The 24043-nt window shown below is 37.9% G+C and overlaps 2 protein-coding genes across 5 annotated transcripts in view; one reads left to right on the top strand and one right to left on the bottom strand.

Annotated features, from left to right (window-relative positions):
• Positions 1-24043, top strand: part of hltf (helicase-like transcription factor) — a 196027-nt gene that overhangs the window by 160488 nt on the left and 11496 nt on the right. Inside the window, exons 2-4 of one of the 2 annotated variants that reach the window (XM_055006149.1) lie at positions 22885-22965; positions 23426-23628; positions 23718-23884. In XM_055006149.1, coding sequence (XP_054862124.1) covers positions 23431-23628; positions 23718-23884 — 365 coding nt within the window. In that variant the 5' untranslated portion in view covers positions 22885-22965; positions 23426-23430. Of the gene's footprint in view, positions 1-22833; positions 22966-23425; positions 23629-23717; positions 23885-24043 lie in introns of those variants that run through there. The other variant, XM_023262505.3, reaches the window with a different exon arrangement.
• On the bottom strand, positions 1402-21633 carry LOC111563443 (serine/threonine-protein kinase PAK 2-like). Of its 3 annotated transcripts, none has more exons than XM_023262514.3 (15): positions 21377-21633; positions 12414-12609; positions 12191-12297; positions 9729-9876; positions 9604-9620; positions 9380-9490; positions 9012-9132; positions 8827-8890; positions 8601-8649; positions 7813-7925; positions 7606-7723; positions 5698-5797; positions 5386-5582; positions 4338-4475; positions 1402-3114 (listed from the first exon to the last, which is right to left on the bottom strand). In XM_023262514.3, exons 2-15 carry the CDS (start codon positions 12589-12591, stop codon positions 3028-3030), a joined length of 1548 nt encoding a protein of 515 aa, XP_023118282.2. In that variant the 5' UTR covers positions 12592-12609; positions 21377-21633; the 3' UTR covers positions 1402-3027. The 3 variants fall into 3 exon arrangements, with proteins under 3 accessions (XP_023118282.2, XP_023118283.2, XP_023118284.2); XM_023262515.3 differs by lacking the exon at positions 21377-21633 and adding an exon at positions 15494-15713; XM_023262516.3 differs by lacking the exon at positions 21377-21633 and adding an exon at positions 12821-12841.

Here is a 24043-nt window from a genome sequence, read left to right as displayed (position 1 = left end):
TTCACATTTCAACAAAGCAGGACAAATATGCACAAAATTCCTTGTATATTATTCTATTTGCATCCATACTTAACATCAAATTCTTGGAGCAGATAGAAACTGAACATGCAGATTTGAATCATAAACAGCAGAGAACATTTCATTAGAGACTAATCTAACATGCTACATGCCTGATATGGTCGACTCATTATTTTAGTTTAATATTTGAGAATAAATAAATCCACCAACCATTGTGCATTTTGTGTTTTTTCCTTTTTGAGCGCTATTGATTCTGAGTTTATTATTAAACATCCTGTGCTTTGAGGGGGAACAAACCCCGACTGTCAGAGATATAAAAAGCTGAGTTCCACTTCCCCTTTTGATGAACATCAGGAGGTTTCTGTGTGTGTGACTGAGCCACCTTCAAGAGAGCAGTGGTGCATGTAAAATTCCTGCAGCAGACCTGTGAGCATTCAAAATGAAGCACCATTTTAGTATTTTAACCCTGATTTTCTGGGTGGGTAGCATTTTTCCAGACTCTTTAGGCTAAAAGGGTTAGAGTTTCTTTTGGAATAATCTTCTTTAACATGAAAAGCACAGTTTACACTTGACCTTAACATCTGCAGCACATATTTTACCAACATCTGTCCCTCCATAAACAATGGTAGGTAGGAACCACAATTACTCTCAGCTGTAATAAGACACTTAAATGCTACAATGAAAAAATATTCATATAAAGTACTAACTGCCAGTACTGGTTAAAAAAGAATAAAATCATGCATTAGTTTGCATGAAACTTGGCACCATAATAGAGCACACACTGGAAGAAACATGACAGATATGCAAATTGTAGCACAAACAAGTGCTGTTTCTGCAACATTAGGATAAATACTGCCCTCTTGTGCTGAAAACATGATAATGTAAATAAATTCCAACATGCCACGAGACACTGGAGACTAGAAATGTGTTGCGCCTCTGTTGTACAGTTTGAGCAATTTCATGCATTTTTGTTTCAGGTTTGTGTCTCTTATCAACCATTTTGTTTGTTTGTAATAATTTTAAAATCCATTGTGGTTGTTTTAGGGTTTATGTTTGCAGCCTTTGTCCAAATCTGTCACTTCTTATGTTTTACATCATTTTATTCATCTCTTTATGTCATTACATGTCTCTTTAAAGTCTATTTTTATTTTATATTATTTGCTGTCTTATTATATCCATTTTGGAGGAGGGAACTTGTTTTTTATGTGTTTGCAGTCATTTTGTGTCACTTTTTAGCAGTTGTACATATCATTTTACATCTTGTTTTGGTCATGTTGCACATTTTTTTTGTCGTAAAAATATGTAATATTAACAGTCACTTCAAAAAGGGAGAATACCTGTGACCAGCAGTTCATCCACGTTTCACATTAATTGAGACACAAATACATTCAGATCCGACTTTAATAATAATTTACAAATTGTCTGGATTTTATTCAAAGCCAAAAAGTTGCTGGTTTCATGATAAACGAAACACTTCAATCACACATATTACATGTATAACTGGAATGTGTTCTGGTCAGGAGCCATTTTTGAATGCTCTCCAGTGATTGTTTAAAACTTTCTGGAAAATGAGGTATGAACCAAAACTCATCCGGTGCTCTGACACAGTTAATTCCAAATCCTGCTTAATTCAGGTCGGAGTGTCTCAGGCATTTCAATACATTAAATGGTGCGGAGCCCATAACTGCAGTTGAACCGATGTTAGTCACAAATACAAAACAATGATGTACATAGTAAAAGCTGTTAAAAATACAGGACATTACATAATATACAAAAAATTAAAAAAAAACAAACAAAAAAAAGCAGTCTTCCTCCAGTTTAACAGGCTGACATACAGTTTCATACAGTATGTGTGTGTTGCTCACACCAACAGTAAGGTAATTATTACAGGAGGCACAGCTAAAGACAAATAGAGAAATGTGAAGTTTCGACAGTAAGCTGAAAAGTTTTTCATTCAGTGTTCTGATTGGTTTGCATAGTTTGTAGAAGACCTGCACAGAAAGCTGGAAATAAGAGGTTTATAAAGTCTGTAAATGGCTGCGTTTTGGTGCCCAGCAACACCTTCTACTACCACCAGAGGACTGACACTTGTAGAATCTGGACATTTTTCAGCTACAAATATAAAATAATTAAAAGTTTCATGTACAAAAACAGACTGAAAGTAGCTCAAACTCCACCTTTTACTGGAATGGTTGATATTCGGTGAGATGCAGGGTGAAGCAAGAACACTGGCGTAGCTTTTTCACGGTACAAAGGCTGCACTGTCCCACTCTGGGCCACAGTACAGCACGGTTTTAGCACACTATAGTTTTTCATGCCACTTGCAAAAAAAACCCCCAAAAAAACCCATTGGACCCAGTCAGAGAGCACACATGCAACCGTAGCAACAAAAACCATAGAAACTAGTTGCAAAGGTCACAGAGCAGAATCGTGGAATAAAAAAAATGAGAAACAAGATCACTCATGTCGTAAAATTTTTATCTAATATATCAAAAAATATTCACAATAAAGGCTGGAGGATGTGAAATTTCTTAAAAAAAAAAAAAGACGAGCTGCTCCAGTCTGCTCCTGTGGTTTGATAACATTTTATTTTCCCTCCTCTGAGGAGTTTGTTGAAACTTTTGCTGGGAACTTCAAATGCCTTTTCAGTTCAACCCCCAGCACTAAGATGAGATTCTCTGTGAAAATGGACCTTGGTGTGCAAAGTGCCTAGAATAACAGTGCTCCTGCATTCCTGATATGCATAGTAACCAGTGTCAACATGAACAAACGCACACACATGCTGTAGCTGTAAGAAACAGAGACACACACTATGGCTGTGTGCAGCTTTAGAACAAGGCACAAAGGTCAGATAAATATATAATCAGCACAGAAACACTGAGGAGAGTGAAGCAGCATTTTATGATCGTTTGAAAAAAAAAATCGCAGGTTGCTGATGGTCATCAAATGTCGACCTGTGGAAGATTCTGGAGGCTGCGGTTTGCTGCTATAGTCCTTAGAGACGGGGGTTTAACGGTTGCTCCTCATGGCCTCCTTGGCTGCCAGGATGAGCGGAGTGAGGCTGGACAGAGGCTTGGCCAGCCTCAGGAACGGATGCTATGAAAAAGCAGGCAAAGGGTTTGGAAATGAAGTCCATTTTCAGTCAATAAAGACACACCAGCTCTCCACAAGAAGTACAAGAAAAGTTCTGTCATCTAGTTCTAAACATGCACCATTCCTGTAAAAATTCATGTGAAGATTTTCTCCTTTTCTTTGTCCTTGTAATCAGATTTTTTTTTTTTAATTTCTAGGTTTTAGATTTCTGATCTAGATGGAAGGTGCAGTCACTGGTAAATCAGTGCTCCTGACTATAACTACACCAGGAAGACAAAAGAAGACTTCGAGTAACTGTGAAAATGTTGTTGAGAAGCTTCAGTCAGCTGATGAATAGATGATCATTATAAGTAAATCCATTAATCAAGAAATGGAAATAATATCACATACATAATAATATGCAATCACTTATTTTACCTTTTATTGCCATTACTTTGTAGAAATCTGTTTTTACTTTGACATGAAAGAGTCATTTTTTGTAAGTTTTCCTCCAAAAATGTTAATTAAATTGACCATTCATTGATTCAATGTTAAAAAAAGCTTCTTATAGGCAAAGCATTTATGATGTTCTGCATATACAAAAACAACATGCCAAAATTAAATGAATAGATTTAGTACTGCTATGATAAGTAGATTTTTCTGTTTTGTTTCTAAAATGTTGCAATGGTCTTTTTTAGTTGCTATTTTCCAACTTTTGTGGACTAAAAACCTAAAAAAAAACTTTTTTATAACACACCTCTAAAACTCATTAAACAACATATTCTATGCAATTTACATAATTTCTTTTTTTTAAGTTGATTTATTCACCTCCAGTTGGATATTTACCATGCATATTTGTGAGAGGTTGCATTTATCTAATCTAATTCCAAAAAATAAGTGGATTTCCTAAAATGGCAAACTAGTCCTTTAACTGAGAAACTAATTGATGAACTGATTGGTATTAGAATGAAACAGTTGCAGCCACATATTACCTGATTGAAAAGATAAGGACATTTTGTAGCAGAAAATGCATTTCAGCCCTATCCTCACTTCAAATGTCTCGCATCTCAATGAAATCCAGATGCAAGTTAACTTTCCTGCAGCCACATATGGTACTTGTATCATCAGAGGTGGTTTAAACAATCAGATTTAAATCATCTCAGTTGCTTCCCTTGTGTTTTTGCTAAGCTTTTGGAGATACATATATTCCTATTTTGAAGCAATGTGAGCATGTAGGCCAGTCGTACCTGCAGCAGTTCTCTGCCGGACCCTCGTTTCTCCACGTCCATCTCCAGACAGCGAGACAGGAAGGATCTGAAGACAGGGGACAGCTTCTCTGGACTCTGTAGCTCAGGAGTCCCATTGGTGGCGATTAAATACAACGCCTAGAACAGGAATAAAAGTACAGTAAGAAAATCTCATGTATCATACAATCCTGTAGCATTAGCAACTTCATTATTTGCTAATCTTTGCTAACAACTATAGAATAACTTGGTACCATCTCGTCTTTTATTACTAATGATCACATGTGATGCTTAACAATCAAAATAATGAACCTGCAATACAAAAACTGTGACAGAAACCAGACTTTAGTCTAAAGCCATGCTGGCAGCTTTTGTGAGGTTTTGTTTACCATTTTCTTAATCTTAGGTTAGCATTGCAAGCTATTATTTGCTAATCACCGTCCATCAGATGAGAAGATGAGTGTCATTAGATAAATTTTCACTCAGTGATGGTACTCGAGTAAAAGTAAAGAAAATTTATGCCGAATTTAACAGTCCAACCAATAGTGATTGATGCATTTAATCAAGAACCACAAATTTCAACCTCATGGTGCCACTAGAGGAAAAGTGAGGAATTTGGGAAGCAACCAATTTTTGTGTGAAGTTACTGAACAGATGTTGTCTTATGCTTTAGATTAGGGAAAGTGAAAATCCTGAATAAGCATTAAAAAACAAAAACATTTAGGGTAATAACAAAAGTTGTCAAGATTCAATGTATTGTATTTTGGTCTGGATCAAAGTGGTGGACAGACGAACCAACAGCTAAATATGTGTTGGATTCTGCTATGATGCAAACATGTGGGGTCTGACTTTTTGCCAGACAAAAACAAGCAATTTAGGCTTTAGTTTTCCAACATTTTCTGGAGTAAACTGAAAAAATACAACAATGTATATTACTGAAAAGAACTGTTCCTTGCAGCTCTAGTTTAAACTATTTTCACCCTGAATGTCGGCAAGTGGACGTTACACTCAAACAGCTGCCTGCCCATCATTCCTCCCAGCAAACACTCACCCTGAGAGGGTTCTCATTGAGATACGGAGGCTCTCCTTCCACCATCTCTATGGCCATAATCCCCAGAGACCAAATGTCCACTTTGGGTCCGTAAGCTTTCCTGGTCACCACCTCTGGAGCCATCCAGTACGGAGTCCCGACCATGGTGCTGCGTTTGCTCTGCTCTGGGGTGATCTGGGCACAGAAGCCAAAGTCAGCTGCAAAGAGAAAAAAAAATGGGTTAGATTCATTCATTCACAGCTTTTAACCATGATTATGATTAAAAGTACACATAAAAATGTAAACAGTGTGCTTGTGTGTGCTCTCCCTCACTGAGTTTAACTGATCCATCCATCCCCAGGAGTACGTTGTCACTCTTGATGTCTCTGTGGATGACCTGGTTGGCATGAAGAAACTCCAGAGCCTGAAGGACCTGTGAGAAAGATTAGTCACCAAAAATTAATGCACTAAGCACACAGAAAAATAAGAAAATCAGGAAAATGTACAAAACAGCTACTTATACATCTTTATTAATATGTTTTGTTAATACAAAGAGACGATTCGTTGGATTTCTTGTCCGTAATAAAAGGTGTTACCCTTTAAAAGCGTATAAATACTGCAGAAATCAACTATGCGCAGACCATTAACAATTTGTGCAAATTTCTTCCAAGATGTTTACTGGATGCTTATTCATTGGCTAGCCCTGTCATCATTCAGTAGCTACTTAACAACTATAAGATGTGACATTATCCAAGAAGAAGAGAAAAAAAACTTTCAATTCCAATTCCACTATTTACTAAGCATTGCAGAGTGATCTCGCATGTTTGTCTAGGAGGAATAATTTTCTGAGCTGAATAATGTTAGACAATAATAAAGTATGAAATGCACAAAATAGCAAAACCATGTGTGTAATCCAACAATTCTGGTAACATAAGTTACCGTGCATATCAAGAGTATGCCCATCTTTGGAAGTTTACCCTTTTTTTTGCTTTTCAACATTGAATCATTTCTCAATTATACATACATATAATTTGGCTTTTGGACAAGAATTGACAAAAAAAAAGACTCATGTCAGTTTTCTACAAAGTAATGTCAGGAAATTCATAATATAAAATGTAAAATAAGCAATTGCATAAGCACTGACCCCTTTAAAGTGACTGAAGTGACTGTATGAAGACACAAGTATCTAAACGGTCCAGTCACTGGTGAACAAGTTCTCCTCACTATAACTAAACCAGGAAGACCAAAAAAAACTCTAAGCAACTCTGTGAAAATGTTTTTGAAAAGCATGAGTCAGGGGATGAATAGAAGATAATTTCCAAGTCATTAAGTATCCCACTGAATTTAAGCAAATTCATCAATCAAAAATGGTAGAACACATATAGTTACATCCAATCCTTTATTTCTCTTTTTATATTTTTTCTTTAATTGGCATTACTAAGAAATCAGTTTTCACCTTGACATGAAAGCCTTTATTTGATTTTTTGTCCACATATTCTGATTAAATTGATCATTCAATGATTCAATGTTGGAAAGCAAAAAAAAGGGAAAAACTTTCAATCATCTATGAAGTCCTGTATATGCTATATATGCCAAAATAAACAAACTGCTTTAGCACTGCTTTGATTTGTTGATGTTTCTTTTCTGTTTCAGCTTCTCAGATGTGGAGTTTTGGACTGTTATATCTCATAAAGCTTTGAATATTAAAAACTTCTTTGTCTTCTTTTACTAAAATTGTATTTGCTATGTGCAGAAATCATCACATTTGCAACGCTGCATTTTGTCTTTTCTGCGCTGAACATGCAGTCCTTGTTGCGGCCTGCACAATATGAATCGTTTTTCCCCAAAACCTTTTCTTCTAAGAACTGAACTTCTCTTCTCTTATTGGAATTATGCACATGTTTCTACCTGAATGTCATCTCCAGGCAAATCCTAGCAGGTTAGGGCACCTCTGGAGCTCTTTTCAATACTTGCTAATATAGAGCTAAGTTCCTAAGCTAAGAATATCAAAAAAAGATGCTTTTAGTCTTAACTGTCAGAAGAAATATGCATCAGAGTTCATGTCTGTAGACTGATTTACTTCTTTGAGGCATTTGACACCCGGCCAATAAAAAAAGAACAGAGCAATTGGTCCTATTTAGTGTACGGATACTGTGTCTAAATGCTTGATGGAGCCCATATACAGATTCTAAGGTTTTTAATAAGGTTTTTGCAGACTCCGTTGTTTAAGAAAAATCCTACCTCTCTGCAGACGGCAGCAATCTGAGCCTCGTCCATGCATGTCTCCGTCACAACGTCAGTCAGTGAGCCACCAGCCAGGTACTCCATCACCACAAAAAGCTCGTCTCCAACAAGGAAACTATAAAATACACACAGTCACATATCAGCTGACTCACAGTTGGTGTATGTGAATACTCGTCTGTCCAGTTTTTGTTGGCCAAATGTTACCTATCTAGGAAGTTGACAATGTTGGGGTTCTTCATCTCCTTCATGACCAGGATCTCGTTGATAATTAGCTCTTTCTTTGGCTGTTTCTGCAAGTTGATCTGCTTGATGGCCACCTGCAGAACAAAACATGCAAGTTTATATACTGTAAGAATACTTTTAAGTCACGGAACATGTAAGGTTGTCTCCAGTTACAGCAGGTAAAAGAAAAAGAGAAACAAATTTTCTTAATTATGGCTCGGTTCTATTGGGTTTCCCTGACAGCCAGCATGCAAAGTTCCAGGATGCAACTCATTTAAATGAAAATCTGTCATTTATAACGCTGTCAGTTACACCAGTTGTCTTCTTGTTATGACATGCCAAACATTCTGCAATGAAAAGGGTCTATTGTAGCCAACATCTGCTTGTACTTTTTGGGAAAATTCCTGTTAGGTCATTAGAAGCAACATGCTACATGTGACAGATTTTCCTACTCTGTCACTCTACAGTTTATTGCTAATTTAACAAATTAAAACCACGAATGTTAAGAGAATGTGCACAGATGATTTTATCTGGTTGTAATTGTGTTGTCTTACTTTAAAACTGCATTAGTGTATGATGGATATGAATATAACACAAGAATAAGCTTTATTTTGTGTATAATATTGAGAAGAAATTTGAAAAAAAAAAAAAAATGGAATCCTACACTACAATGTTACACATTATGTTTTTTGAAGGTCAGCCCAACCTCATCTTCTAAATTGAGATGTGAGTTTTTGTAGTTGCTGAGAAGCAAATTGAAGCTCGTGTACCTCTTGTCCTGTGGAAACATCTATGGCTGTGTAAACTGTGCCAGATGCCCTGGAAGTGAAAAACAGCAAAAGGTGAAATCCTTATTATTCTTACAACTAATGGGACATTATTTCTCCAAAGTCCTTTCCATACAAGTGGTTCTTTCTACCAGCAACCTGTTTCACATCCTCTCTCTCAAATGTCACACAATTTTCAGTCTTTACATTGTCCGGAATTGTGACTCACCCCTGGCCGATCTTTTCATAGCGAGTGTATTTCTTCTTAGGATCTCCAATACTGACAATAGTTCCTGAGTATTGCAAAAAAAAAAAGAAAAAAGTTGTGAAGCAGACTCTACTGGAGCCAAAAATACACGTGGTTTGGTCTGTGATGTGTCATTTGCAGTATATATCTGTGTGTGTTTTACATACTTAGTTTGTCCATGATCTCCTCATCGGTCATCTTGCCTCCCTTCTTCTTCTTGTCAGCTGCCCTGGAGGCGGCGTCTCCGTCTGGAGCTGGGATCGGGTCAATCACTGACTTTGTGTACACCTGACACACCATGGAAAGAAAAAAAAAATCTTTCAATTTGCTCCAATTTGCTTCAATCTGCTTGTAATTTGGGGTGTTTGTGCGTTTAGCTTATTTTACCGTCATTCAGACTAGAAGTAATTCTTGGTAACAGCATTAACTAACTTCTTAAACTCAGATGGGAAAGTAGAGAATTTCAATCAGTTGTTTAGTAATAAAAAAACACATAATACAAAATCTCTAAATCTTTTTTTTTAGCACAACTTACTGATTTTGTGTGCTCCGGCCGTGGTGCCACAACTGGAGGTGGTGTATCATCGTCATCGTCGTCGTCTCCGTCTTTGCCTGATGGGGAGGTCGCAGTACCCTGCTTGCCCGGCTGCAACAGTGAACATACAATGACAAAAAACAAAAAAGAAACTCACAAATTGCTGAATTTAATAAACAGCGATGTTCAAAATAAGAGTGGAAACAATCAAAGGAGCTCCTCACCGATTGTGAATCTTTATCTGAAAAAGACAAAAATAAAACATGAGACAGTGGAAGGAAAGAAGAGTGAGACTGCAAGAGTTACAAAACTAGACTTTTATTCATCTGCTGAGTGAAAGAAAACTGACCCAAGGCGGAAAAACTGAGGTATTTCTGTTTTCCACTGGTGGAATCGTAGAACTTGAGAATGTCGAGGACGGCCTGAGGGTTCTGTTTCTGTTCTGATTTACTGATGTTGGAGGTTTGGAGAAGACGTGCCCACTGCTCCGGCATTCCCTGGACACACAAACACACGGACACAATTAAAAAAAAAGGCATACACTGATCCACCCATGAATGAAAAGGAAGGAACGCCAGTCAGGCTTCTGAATCTGACACCTAAAAAGCACTTCTTTTTCACTAAGTTTCAGTTTTCACAAGCAAGAATAAAATACTAAAAATACACTATGCCTGCCCTACAAATCTTGCAACACAACATGAAATTCCTGGGGGTTTCCCGGTGTCTCTACAGTGGAATCAAAGCAGTTCTGTGGAATATCAACTCCGACCACAAAGCGATAAACACCCTACAGGATTACTAGACAAGGGGACTTTTAAAATATACAGATATACATGCTTGTCTTGCCCTTGCTGGACTCACAAATACAACAACTGCAAATATCTCATGACTCAGCAGCAGTTCACAGTCTGATGAGTTATCATATTTAAAATATACATGCTTACTGAGTGGAGGTTTGCATATTGCGAAATTAAGATGAGCTGCACCACACAAACAAGATCTTACACAGTGATGAGCCACATTGTGTCAGCAGTAAGTCTTGTGTAACCAACAAAAAATAAGCTAACATTAGGTTGTTAGTGTGACTTGTTGATAGTCAGAAATAAAAGAGGTAAATTTCCTTTTAATAATAATGTAAATCAGGACGATTTTGAATCAAGCGGTCACAAAAATATTAATAGGTATTAAATATAGTATTAAACTTAATGACCAAAGTGGTTCAGTTAAAGTTAGCATAAATACATACAGTTTTCTCTCGAACACACAAATATCTCCATGTATATATACAGTAAATAAACAATACTCTACCTATAATTAGAAAAGCACTTCCAGTTAAGGTTAATAAATCATCTGCTCCCCTAAAACCATTCATTTTCTTCCTTTGTTTTTTAAAACCTGTGTTCAAAGTCGCCCTTTTTGGGCAAGAGAGCAGGAAAATGACGTGCAGCGTGCATCAGGGTCTGAACTTGACTCACTGCTGATGGCATTTACACCCACATGGTTCACACCCTCAACAATTGGCTACCAGATCACCCCTTGGAATCTTTATTTACAATACAGTACTCTAAAGTTATTGTCCAGCATTTTATTTAGGTGCCTTAGTTCTGACTGTGTACATTAATCTCCTATATAATTCCTCAATAATTCTACAAAAAAAAGTGACCGTACGTACAATTTTCTGCCAACCATCCCACAATGCAATACTCCACATTTTATAGATGCCACAAGGACAGCTGCATAACTCAAAAGCTGGCAGCGAGTGAGAGTCTGAAATCCCTGAACTACTGCATGTCCTCTATACAGAAAACAGTGAATGAGTGAACAAGGAGGAGATTTCAGACACAGCTTTTGTGCTATTACAGTAATTTCCCATTTACATAGTTGATTCTTTTAATGCGATTGACTCCCTAATATTTTATAGGAACCATTAAAATATTGCTGAAGTCTGTAGTAGATGAGACATTTGTTTAAGCAATAGCTCAATCTATAGACTGCATATAACAGACAGCTCTGTAAAGTCCAATGTAGAAGTGCCTTAAACTTGCATTCTTTCTAACAGCCAGCAGGGGGCGACTCCTCTGGTTATGAAAAGAAGTCAGATTGTGTAGAAATCCATGAGAAAATGACACTACTTTGCCCTTGATCTGTTACCCCACTACACATTTTCCAAATTTCAGGACAGTTTTGGGACTTCTGGAACATGGAGCATGATGTTCCTTTCATAAAGTATAGTCCCATTTAGAGGAAAATAGATGACAAAGCAGAGATTACTGTACGACGGTTGCATAGTGTACAGATCTCTATATCTGGGCATGCAGTGTCCTCCAGATTTCAGTCATATCCACCCCACATTCCTAGCTCTAAGTTTCAAAATGATAATCCACAAACCAATGGGAGATGTCACTGTAGCCACATCCATATTTTAAATACAGTCTATGGTTCAACCTTTGGGGAAATGTGCTTATTTGCTTTCTCACAGCCGGTTAGACAAGAATTTTCTGTAAGCTAAACAGTTACCTGAATGTTAATGTGCCTTTATAAGTGTTGGAAGCGGACTTGAGACAGAACTAGGATGCTTGTTTCGCCTTGTTTCCAGTCTTTATGCTAAGCTAAGCTAACCAGATGTTGACTCCAGATTAAAATGATTCCATGAGTCTGTTACCTACCCTTTCATCTAACTCTCACCAAGAAAGCAAATCATCATATTTCCTAAAATCTTGAACTAGTGAAGATTTTTAATGATGCAATACAGTATAATAAATCACTTTTTTGAAACAAGCACCATGTACGGTGCTAAGGTTTGATACTTACGGTGAATTCTCCGGTAACAGCATCAAAACCCACATGGATGGTGTGTTCAAAGTCTGAAGGCGAAGAGATCTCAGGCCTGTCCTTGTCCCGGTCCTTCTTCCTGCCGCCTGCAGGTCAGAGGTCAGTAAGTTCTTCATTCAGCATCATGTTCTTTTATTGTGCTACAGTATGTTTTATATGTGTGAACTTTCATTTATGTGCATCTATTCTCCACATCTGTCACCTTTCTCAGAGGCAAACATGGAGATGATCTTGTTTCTGGACTTCCTCTCCTCCGGCACAGACGGCAGCGGCCGAGAGCTGTGATTGGCTGACTGGGGGTCCTTGGCTCCTCCTCCTTGGCTGCTCATCCTGACAGGGGGGGCGGGGGGCTTGTCCTCACACACTCCGCTGTCACACATCTACACACACACGTTCACCTGCGGAGTCGACACGAGACGCACAACTTCAGAACACATCCAATGAGTCGGCTGCACGCTGAACCAATGCTTCACTTCTTCCTTATTTTTCATGTGTCACATTACTCGACCAGACGCTGCACGAAATGCCACTGAGAGACGGCTGCAAATCAAGAAAAAGCTTAGCCAGCAGTCAAAGGGTACAGAAAGAACGAAATGAAGCAAAACTCACACGGATCTGACTAATCCATCCGTGCAACCTGAGGACCAGCACTGAGTGTTGGAGCGAAGGGAAGAGTGTGAACAGGAAGCAGCGCTGAATGGGCAAAGTGACGTGTTGAGTCTCGCTCACAGTTACAAATGAATGAGGAAGGAAAGGAGGCAGAGAGAGAGAGAAGAGTGTCTGCGAGTGACTAAGAAAGGTATGACAACTGGAGTAGAAGAGGGAGAAGTAAAGATCAGCTCAAAGGCAGTTCACTGAAGTTCAGTTTTGACTTGCTTGCACTTGACTTACTAGTTTTTCCACTTCAAGCCACATCATACTTCTACCCCACAACATTTCAGAGGAAAACTTTCTACTTCTTACTCAACTGCATGTATCTGAAAGCTACAGTCATTAGCGAGTTTTAGAACAAGGATTTTGCATCGATCAACATATAATAATATACTAAAATACAATGCAGTGTCAGATTTCAGATGTCTTTAAGTGGCTTGCAGCACCAAAGCAATGTTTCGCCTGTAAAATTTTCAGATGGTTTTATTTAAGTAATATTATGAGGTCTAGGGAGATAGAATTCCCCCAAAATTGGACAATCTATCCAAAAACCACATATTTGGGGAATGTAAATGCCAATGAAAGAGTGGATGAGGCCCTGACTTGCTGAAACCACAGGACTAAACTATCCAACTGTACACAACTACAGCACTAAAATGTTTTTGAGCTGTTAAAGCACCAGAATTACCAACACAATAACATCATACATAATAATATATAATTAAATATCAACCATGGAGCGAATTTTCAACTGAGAAGGCGCTTTAAATCTCATGTATGCTGGTAACACCTATGCACAAAGTAAAATTTTGAATGGAAATCACTTTTACTCTGTCATACTGGCTCTTGCACTGAACTCTTTGAGGTGTTTGCAATTCAAAAGAGACATTTTACCTATAAACTTGTCAGATGGCTTCATTAAAGTAGTGATTTGAGGTCTGGTCAGATACAGTTGTCCAAAAATAGCAATTGATACATCAGAACTAACAACACATTAACATCACACATAATGTTGTCTCATAAACTATTAATCACAGAGTCAATTTTCTGCAAAACAAGCGCACCTAACTGACTTTATGCTGGTAATACTTATGTACAAAGTAAAATTTCGAATGAATAACATTTCCACACTGACATATTGGCTCTTGCACTTGACTGTTTGAGTTGTTTGCAGTTCCAAAGAGACATTTTGCCTGTCAAAAAAATTAGATAAGCTACCCAAAAAGCAAAGATCTGCAAATGTAAAAAACTAAGAAAGACTATAAATAATTGTAGAAGGATTTTGTTTTCTATCTCACTCAGGAGTTATCTTAAGGTCACTCATGATTTATCTTGCTAACCTTTAGATAAGGCCTGAACCTGCTGTACGCAGCTACAGCACTGAAATGTTTCCTAGTTACTGATGCATCAGCACCATCAACATAACATTGTCACATGTTATATCTCCTAAAATATCCATCATAGAGCATTTTTTTGCAAAACAGATGCTTTTAATTTTTTTAATACTTAAACTACTGACACACAACAAAAAATGTTAAACAAAAAATACTTTTACACTGTTATATTGGCTCTTGCTTTTGACTCCTTGAGTTGTTTGCAGCACCAAACAGACATTTCACCTCTAAACTTGTGAGATAGTTTTATTTAATTAAAAATTAGAGGTCTGGGGAGTTGTCCAAAAACAGTATTTGAAGCATCAGTGCTAACAACACGTCACACACACTTTTATCTAATAAAACATCAATCATGGAGCCAATTTGCTGCAAAAAAAAGTGCTCTTAATTTCATTTATGCAAATGAAAAACATTTTAACTTTGTCATATTGGCTCTTGATTTGAGTACTTGTTCCCACCCTCTGCAGACACCCCTGAGTTTCCTCCAGTACCCTAATATGGTGAAAGCTGAGATTGTAGACAGTAGACACTCTCACACACACACACAAAAACCATCAACCTCAAAAGCACCTCTTTCAGTCTTGCAGAGCAAGCAGTTCGATCCACTCCGAGCTGCAGCCTGCATTCTTGGTGATATCACAGGCAGGAAACAGGAAGCAAACAAAGGTTTCCTCACCTCCTGTGTCTGACCGCCGATGACACAGCTCGTATGAAACAGACCAACAAACGTGGCTCAGGTAGGCTTGGCCTTGACCTCTCTCTTTATCCAAAAACCCTCCTGATCCTCCTGCACATGCTCTGCAGACCCGACTCAAGATACCCAGATACAGACTCATTTTCTTAACACATTAACCGATACACACATCAGACCTTTGTGGTTGTTCATAAAGCAGTTTCCCACAAGCAGATCGGTCCTGTGTAATAATTGAGCCCTCGATCCACAAGCTGAAGACACGTCAGCACTTGCTTGTCTCAAGGCTACATTATTCCCCACATTCGCTCTGCTGTGAGTCTGAGGCTTCATCCTGTGCGACTAGATTGAATCACTGTCTGCTACCCACAGTGCCATTTCACACCTTAGTTCATGTAAACTCAATGTGAACTTTCCAGAGTGGCAAGTCACACAAACCAACGAGCTAGTAAAAAACAATGAGACACTACTCTAGCTCTCTTTACACCCCCATAGTCTTCTCAGTGTTTTTTTAATTATTCTTAATCTAAGCTGCCAGTTACTCACCTGTCTGCTGCCTCTTCTGCGTCTTACAGAAGACCAGGTAAACAATAAAACCCGTTGTATCCCCAGTGATCGCGTGCACCTCTCTCTCCGGTGCTCATTCATCTACTTAGCTCTCGCTGTTTCCTTATCCCTTCTTTCTCTTTTCACCCTTCTCTGGGGCAGGTCTTAGCAGGCTGCCTCATTCCTCAGCAATCTTGCATGAGACGAGTGTATTCTTGCCCCGACAGGATAAAATTAGAACCCAGTGCAGCCTTAATGTGCATTTTCAAAGACAGCGTGTGTGTGCGTGTGTGTGTGTGTGTGTGTGTGTGTGTGTGTGTGTGTGTGTGTGTGTGTGTGTGTGTGTGTGTGTGTGTGTGTGTGTGTGTTGGACTGAATGTAGGGCGCTGGCTGGCCGGGCTGAGACAAGTTGTCTCTCAGTAAGAATTTCATAGCTGTAGGGCTGCAGCAGGGTGGGCATGTTCTCCTGTTCATCACACACCCACACACACACACACACACACACATATAATATATATATATATATATATATATATATATATATATATATATATATATATATATATATATATATATACAGAATCCAGGCCTCATCTCTCACACACATTCCCTGCCCTAAAACATTCTTCCTGCCAACAGAAGCTTCATTGTGACCACCTGAACATCTTTAATGTAGCTCCGAGGTAAGCTGAGTGCAAAACGTTGAGTGGAATGCAGGCAGGTGCACAGATCAGCGCTACAGGCTACAGGCTACAGGCTTGTGCACTACTGGTATGATTAATAGCTTAATTAGCTCGCTTCTCAACTGAAAATTGTGATCATTCATGGAGCATCTGAAAGAGGAGTTCAGCGTTTTGAGAAATTCACTTTTTTGCTGAGATCTTATATATTAATGACTTTTATACACATACAGTAAATGTGCAGCTAAAGGAAGCAGCCAATTTGAAAATATTCAGCTGGAAAAATGATAATTCTGCATTTTACAAGAGGCTCTGTGTTGGACTATTTCTTGGCAGCACAGAGGGTTAGAGGAGGTTTCCTGCCAACACTTAATCCAGCATATAACCTGCTGTAAAACACTGGACCGAGACAAGCTCGCAGTTCCTACGCAAAACTTAAGAAATGTGAATGGCAGCATGCATTCTTTTCTTTCATATCCTTATAGCATGATGGCATAAAACAGCAGTTTTTCTCAATCTGGGTGCTGTGAACCTCAAAAAGGCTGGGTAATATATATTCGAGAGTTGTCAAATAATTGTTTAATCGATTAGTTGTCAAGTATTAGATTAATCACTCAGTCTTATGATCACCAATTGATGGAATAAAGGAAAATCGGATCATTAAAGCTTCTAAAATGGGACTGTTCTATTATTTCTTTACTCCTTTATGACTGTAAACTGAGTATCTTTGGGCTGTGCACAAAACATTTGGGTGTTTGGGAAACATCGATTGATATTTTTCACCATTTTATCGACCAAACAACAAATCAAATATTTCAAAAAATAACAGGCAGATTAATAAACGATGAAAAAAATTATTCGTTTCTGCTCAAATAAACACAAAAAGATAGATACAGATAGATACGGCTATCTGGAAGTCACATAGTAATTAAAGTGCTACTTTTTTTGGGCATGAACTATGTTTGTTCTTCTGAATAGCCTCAGTCTTTTGGTCTGTTTTCAGTTAGAAAACCTCAGTACTTCCCTTAGAAGTCACTGGAGGCCAAAACAGAGCAAACAGGGCTGATATTACAGATTAATGTTAATATCAATGCTAATCTGCTCAGTGTGGTAAGAGCCAGAGCAACTCCAAGTCCAAACCCCACAACCCAGCCCATAATTCCTGTTATGAAAAGCATGCATTATGAAATGGAACATTTTCTATGTGGAAACACATTTTCTATTTGCCACTAAATTGTTACTGAGCATACAGTGTAGCTGCAGATTATTCAGTGATCTTCTCCCCAGACGAATGTGGTTTTAATGTGATAATGAGTTTCACTGCAGCTGAGTTCACACATAAACAACAGACCAGAGAACTCGATATGAGCTGCTAAGCTGCAGATACAGAATGTGTCTGTTTCCTCTTGTGCACGGTTTCTAAATAACCGTCTGAACCGCGTCTGCCTCGGTTTCGTGCTGGTCCAATCACAGGAGATCTGTGCTGTGATCACATATCAGTGCTCAGCCGTCACACGGACGCAACTGGCTGCATGCAAGCAGTGCTGTTTCTCCCACAAGGTTTGAACTTACAGGGACTGTTTTGACTGTAGGGAACGTTTCATGTGTGTTTCTTAAGACTTTTAAGTGAGGTGATTAAATGTTTTGTCGCTGTCAGCGGTTTTGGAGCAAGCAGCTCAAATAAAAACCAGATGATGACGGCAATCAGGTTTAAAGCAGCTCCAAAAAGGTCAAAAAAAAAAAACAATTATGGAATGTGGGGATTGATTTCCTGCACTGCTTTTCTATTTAAAAAAGTGTTGGCTTTTTTACCTAAATGAAAAAAACTTTCCATATATGTTGATTTCAGTACCCAAACTTGAGTATAGTTATGGTGTCTGTGTAGGAAACTTTTAAAGCAAAACCCAGCCCTACTTAAGATCATAAAAAAATGCCCAAATGACAGAATTTGATAAGAACAAACTGAATTGAATAGAGCCACATTAAACCGGAGACAGGGGTCAAATATAGACATTAGTTTGCTTTAAGGAAACGAAGCAAGAAATGAGCAGGCATTGCTTTGTATTATCTCTCAGCTTCCGTGAATTGGAATCTGACTATTGCTGTCACGTACAAGTTTAGAAATCAATCTAGAAACTGATGATTTTGAATATATAGTGATACAAAACAGGGGAAAGTTGCACATTCTGCACTTGTGTAGCAATTTTGCTTAAAAAATGACTGAAATAATTAAATGATTGTCAAGCAATAAGTGGTTATTTTTCTGTCAAACTGATTAATGGCCTACTTATTCCAGCTCTACTGATGTGGATATGTTCCCTGTGCAATTTTCTGTCTGTAAACCTTTCAAATTCACTCCCTCAAACTCTGCATTTTTGGTCTGTAAACATACTATTTTACATCCAAGCAGCCTCTGACTGCATCTCGCATCTGTTCTCAATTTACAGAAGCTCCCATTTCATAATTGTGCCTCAGAATCCGTCCACGTTTTTTAATTTCTGTTCCTCATTCTGTGCTCTCTCGCTGCATCAGAGCACTTTCTATTCCCTGTGGTTGGCCGCCGTCAAGGGAAGCCCACTTCCTCATCCTGGAACTCCCCGAGCCCCACAGGGTCACAGGACCGAGGTGGCCAATCAGAGCGCGGCGAGACGAAGCCGTCGAGCTGTTTACAGGAAGCAGACAACAAGCCTTTTGTGTTCGGCTTCTATAAAAGGAAATTCTGTAGGGGACTTCCTGGAAGGAGTGATGAAGCCAACACACAACACACTGCCCACTTCCAACCTCCCTTTCATTCACTCGCACACAAATATACACAGCTACGCACGGTCAAATGTGAAAACAAGCTTGCATTAATGTAACATACATGCATATGCACAAACTCTCTCTAAGCTCTACTTTCTACAGTCCCTTCACTGACTGTGTGTGAAGCGTGTCCAGCTGTATACACCTACAACAAACACCTTATCCTGTTATTCAAACAGCTGCCTCACCCCTGTGTCAACATTATGACGGATTAAAATCATTAACTGTCAGCCCGACGTTGTTCAGGCTGTGGACCAAGTACAAAACTAGCCTCAGGGCCCACAGTCCAAGTGTGTTAGTTTGGTGCAAAGATGATGGATGGTTCAGTGAACCTGCAGGATTAACAGTCTGAATGGAGAAATCGCTGTCACAGATTCATTAAACACTGATGCATAGAATTTGTTGGCACAGCTGACCCCATGCTGTTTCAGTTTTCCAGGGATTACAGTTATTGCTTGAGGCTGAAACTTGCAAATGTTTAGCATTTGTCTGTGAAAAGTGGCTAAAATTAATAATTAATGATTTTAAAAAAAGTTGCAGATGCAGTTTTGATACACTTAAAACTGCCAGGAATATGGTTATGTTGGAAAAACACATTTATTTTGTTGAATTTGTTCCTCAATTATAATCAGTAACATCCCTAACAAGCTACAGAATTTCAGAATTAGTCTTAAACTAAACTTCTCGTGTGTCATTTCTCTGGAATGTCTGGAACTGAAGGTTTTAAAATTGTGTCTGAATTGGTTAACACCTGAGGGAAGAAACACAACCTATATGCCCTCAAAGCTGATTGCATATAGGAGGTACACTGTAAAAACAATGGGCATTTTTGACTCATTATTTCAATAATTTACTGGTATTTTACATATTTTTTTCTGTTTTGCTAAATTACTGATAATAACTAGTGACATCACCGAAGAACATGTTAACTATAATAAAACAAGCCAGAAATTAAAACGTCTACATCAATTCATAAAATTACACTTTATATAATAGAGATATTTGCCAATATTTGGAAGAACAAAATGTATATTAAGAATTGCAAAATAGTAAATAACTTTTAACTGTTATTTTACAGATTTACCCTGTTGTGTTAAATCACAGATAATACCTAGTAAAATCACAGAAATGCCTACTTTACATGTTGACTATAAAAAAACTTTTTAAAAGAAGGCTGTAAATATTGTCCAGATCAAAAATCTGTATTTTACAGACAGGACTTTGTTCTACAATATTTGACTATAAAACTACACACTTTTTGCTGTTTCTAAATCAACATTTTAAAAAAATTATTTTACAGTTTATAAAAAATAACAAGAAAATAATATCAAAAATATGTATGTTAGGAACTGATAAAAAGTTAACTGGTATTTTACATATTTTCCTTGTTTTGTTAAATTACTGACAATATCCAATAAAACTACTCAAAAAATAGTATTAATTTACATGTTAACTGTAAAAATAACAATAATAAAATATAAAAAAAACAGGCAATAGCTGTTGACATCAAAAATCTGTGCTTTTATTAATAGCAATTTGTGCTTTCACAACGTGCGACCCTAAAATTACAATTTTACTGTACTAAATTCTGCTTTTAAAAAAAATATTATTTTTCTATGTTTCATTATTTTCCCTATTTCTTTTGAAATTTTTATTTTATTTATTATTAATTTTTTATTCATTTATTTTACAGTTTTTGAATGCTACAGTATTGCAAATCTAACACCCTTGTTTCCAGGTTTTAACATTTTTAACAACATTTATATGTTTTTACAGTGTAGTAGAGGCGATAACAATTTAAACTCTCTTACAGAAAATGTACAATAAGACAACATGAAGGCTTCGGCTTTAAGTCAGGCTCTTTCGTTTTTGCTTATATCATCACATATATATACAAATATCTGTATACTTGGAGTCTAGCTTGGTGGAATCACAAAAGGGATCATTTCTAAACACAAGATTTTTTTGAAAAGCAGCTAAACCACAATGGAAACAAAGTGTAACTTAAATTGACAGAACCCTCTGCTGAATTAAATCACACTTTATTAAAACAGCTTGTCACACATTTATAGACACATGTAGCCCAGATTCTGACAGATGTTTTGTGTAAACATCACATGGTACCACATTACTAGAGTCCCTGCAGACTTCATTACAATAATGGAGGAAAACCACAAACCCCACGAACACCAGGATCTGGATTTCTGCCTGCTGTGCTTTATTTTTATCTCCCTTAGAGAAAGAAAAGTGTCTCTTCAACTACTATGAAGAAGTTGTGAGTCAGTCTGAGTGCTACATGAGCTAAAAAGTGAATAGCAAGGAGTAAAAATAGAAAACAAACAGCTTGTACGTGATACAAGGGTCACAGTGACTGTTTTGAATGAGCAAATCTTAAACTCACCGGTTGTTGTCAACCGCAAAAAAGTCAACCGCACTCCTCCGGCCAAACTCCCCAAACTCCGCCCCGCCTGCGCCGACTTTCAGTCCGTCTACAGCCCAGATTTGACTCTGAGATTTTACAAACGTGCCCGCAGGATGTTAAAGGTAGGGCAGTTTACTCCTGTTTCTCTCCCCGAGATCTCCCAGCCTGGTTCTAGTCTTTCGGCCCGGGGAGGAACCAGGCAGAGAGGAAGCGGAACCTCGCAGAAGCAAGCCGACGAGCGCGGAGGAGTCGGAACCTGCCGGCTTCCGTAGCGCACATTCTGTGAAGCTCAAAAGGCGCGTAAAGCAGCTGAAGATGATGCGCTGCGCAACATCCACCACGCTGACACCGCAAAGGGAGCGTCTCGGATTTTCAGAATAAGATTCAGAAGTAAAATTGCAACAGCAGAAACTGATCCTTTTACAATGCTAATAACACAAAGCAACAAATATTTTTCATTATTAATGAGTGATAAACTGAATAATGATTCTGCCCATAAATACACAGACAATAGTGGAAAAAGCACACCACAATGATATATATAGTTGATTCAGTTCAGTTTAATTCAATTTTATTCGGTTTCAATTCATTCAAACATATCTCATAGCAAGCAAGCAAGCATGTTTATTTATATGGCACCTTATCACACACAGTGGCTATTCAAAGTGCTTTACAGGCAAAATTTTTGAAAAATAACACATGAAAAGATAAAAATATTAATTTAGCTGAAAAAATCAAAAAACAGTGCATAGGTACAAGTTAAATAAAATAATTTTAATACTACTACTACTGCTACTATAACTAAAACTACTACTACTACTACTACTACTACTACTAATAATAATAATAATAATAATAATAATAATAATAATAATAATAATACAGAAAATGATGGCATTTTAAAAATGCACAGGAAAAAGGCTAAACTAATTAACAAAAAGCAGTGGGGAAAAAATGTCTTTGGGTTACTTTTAAAAATGGCTATGGCTGTGGAAAATCTTACCTCCATGGGGTTCCAACAGTTGTACATACATATGTGTAAGTGATAAAGCTTGATTTTTCTAGAATTATGTCGAAAAATGTTTGATATGTCAGGCTAAAATTTCACTGACATTTTCATAAATGTCCATGTTTTGTGTTACAAAAATTCAACCAAATTAGAAAAAAAATATTGGCTATTTAAATTGTTCTAAAAATTGATGATTTCAGATGGATTGACCCACTTTTGTCCCTAGTTATGCTTTTCTAAAACATAAAGCTTTTATTTCATTCCTCTAAAACCATAACATTCTACATTTACTATGCATAATCTTCGTCATTATATTATTAAAAACCAAGGTGTAAATAATAGCCATTGTCGTTCCTAAACGCTCCAAAATAATAGTTTATTTTGAAGATTACTGCCGGAAGTTGTGTGCTAACAATCAAGCAATCAAAATAAGTCTTGACTCTTACTTGGAACAGCCGTGAAAAAGGAGAACAAACATCAGCAGCAGCAGCAGCATTGGAGACCTAAAACGACGGTCGTCTCTGAAAAAAAGCGACCAGAACCGAGTCGAAGACAAACAGTATGAATGATTTGTGAAGCATATCACAGTCTCTAAATGTATTGTTGACGTTTATTGACACGGAAACAATACTAGAAAAGGCAGAGCAGGGTTAGCTAACAAACTACAACCTGCTATTTGAAGCTAACGTTAAGATTTATAATAACTGTTAGTGTGGTTGTGTTGTTTTTTGGCTGTGAAACAGGGATGTGGCTAACTTTTATCAATTTATAAGCTTGTGGGTACTCACTAGGATAGCTTACTACTTATTTAGCTAGCAGTTTAGTTCCATTATAGATGATTATATAACATGAACTTGCTGCTTCATCTTCTTAAAGTTAGAAAGTTTGTAGTTGCACCTAACAGTTTCCACTACCTACCAGGTGTTTACTACAGTTAAAGCTGCTTCATACTGTCTGTTTTCTATTAAAACTTAATTTCTCCTGTCTGTTTGTTTTTCTTTTCTGTCCCTGTGCTGCAGGCATCATGTTTTCTCGCAGGTGGAGGTTTGGTTTTGACAGATTCACTGAGGTAGACCTCTTCACAGACCGCCATGAGACCAGTGCAGAGACTCTTTCTCAGGCCATCAGAGCTGCAGCATCTGAGGAGCCAGATGCAGACGGCAGCGTGCTGTTTGGCCACCTAAGGGGCACCGTGGTCGGCCTCAGATATTACACAGGGGTGGTGAGGATCTGTCTCGGTCACCTTTAATTCTCCAGTGCACAGATTTCCAGAAAGGTTGCAAATCATTTTGTGTTTTACTCCCTGGACAGGTGAACCAAGGAGAGATGGTCGGTTTAGTGCGGCAGCCCCAGAATCCTTATGACCGCAAAGCAGTAATGGTTGCCAACGTTTATGGCAACCAGGTAGGACACATCAAGAAGGAGCTGGCTGCAGCTATGGCTTATGTCATGGACAACAACCTGGCTAAAGTTGAGGGGTGAGTTGTAATTAGTGTTGCCCCTTTGACAGAATATGAATGGGAAGACACAAAATCCCTTCTTTTTTCCAATCAAATGCAATCAGAAACAGCCCTATGAAGCTATGAAATATCAGAATTACCCTCAAAATAAACTTTACCTGTGTAATTTCTCTGGAT

Source organism: Amphiprion ocellaris, chromosome 20 (assembly GCF_022539595.1).
Source record: "Amphiprion ocellaris isolate individual 3 ecotype Okinawa chromosome 20, ASM2253959v1, whole genome shotgun sequence".
Classification (NCBI taxonomy): domain Eukaryota; kingdom Metazoa; phylum Chordata; class Actinopteri; family Pomacentridae; genus Amphiprion; species Amphiprion ocellaris.
This window is presented reverse-complemented; position numbering and strand designations above follow the sequence as displayed.

What these genes read in the sequence shown, in the direction of transcription:
- LOC111563443 (XM_023262514.3), bottom strand. Translation starts at nt 12,591, where the DNA reads ATGTGTGACAGCGGAGTGTGTGAGGACAAGCCCCCCGCCCCCCCTGTC. An exon ending in TATGAAAAGATCGGCCAGGG is followed by an intron (nt 8,650 to 8,826) that starts GTGAGTCACAAT and finishes TTTCACTTCCAG; the next exon opens with GGCATCTGGCACAGTTTACA. An exon ending in TTGCTGCCGTCTGCAGAGAG is followed by an intron (nt 5,798 to 7,605) that starts GTAGGATTTTTC and finishes TCTTTCTCACAG; the next exon opens with GTCCTTCAGGCTCTGGAGTT.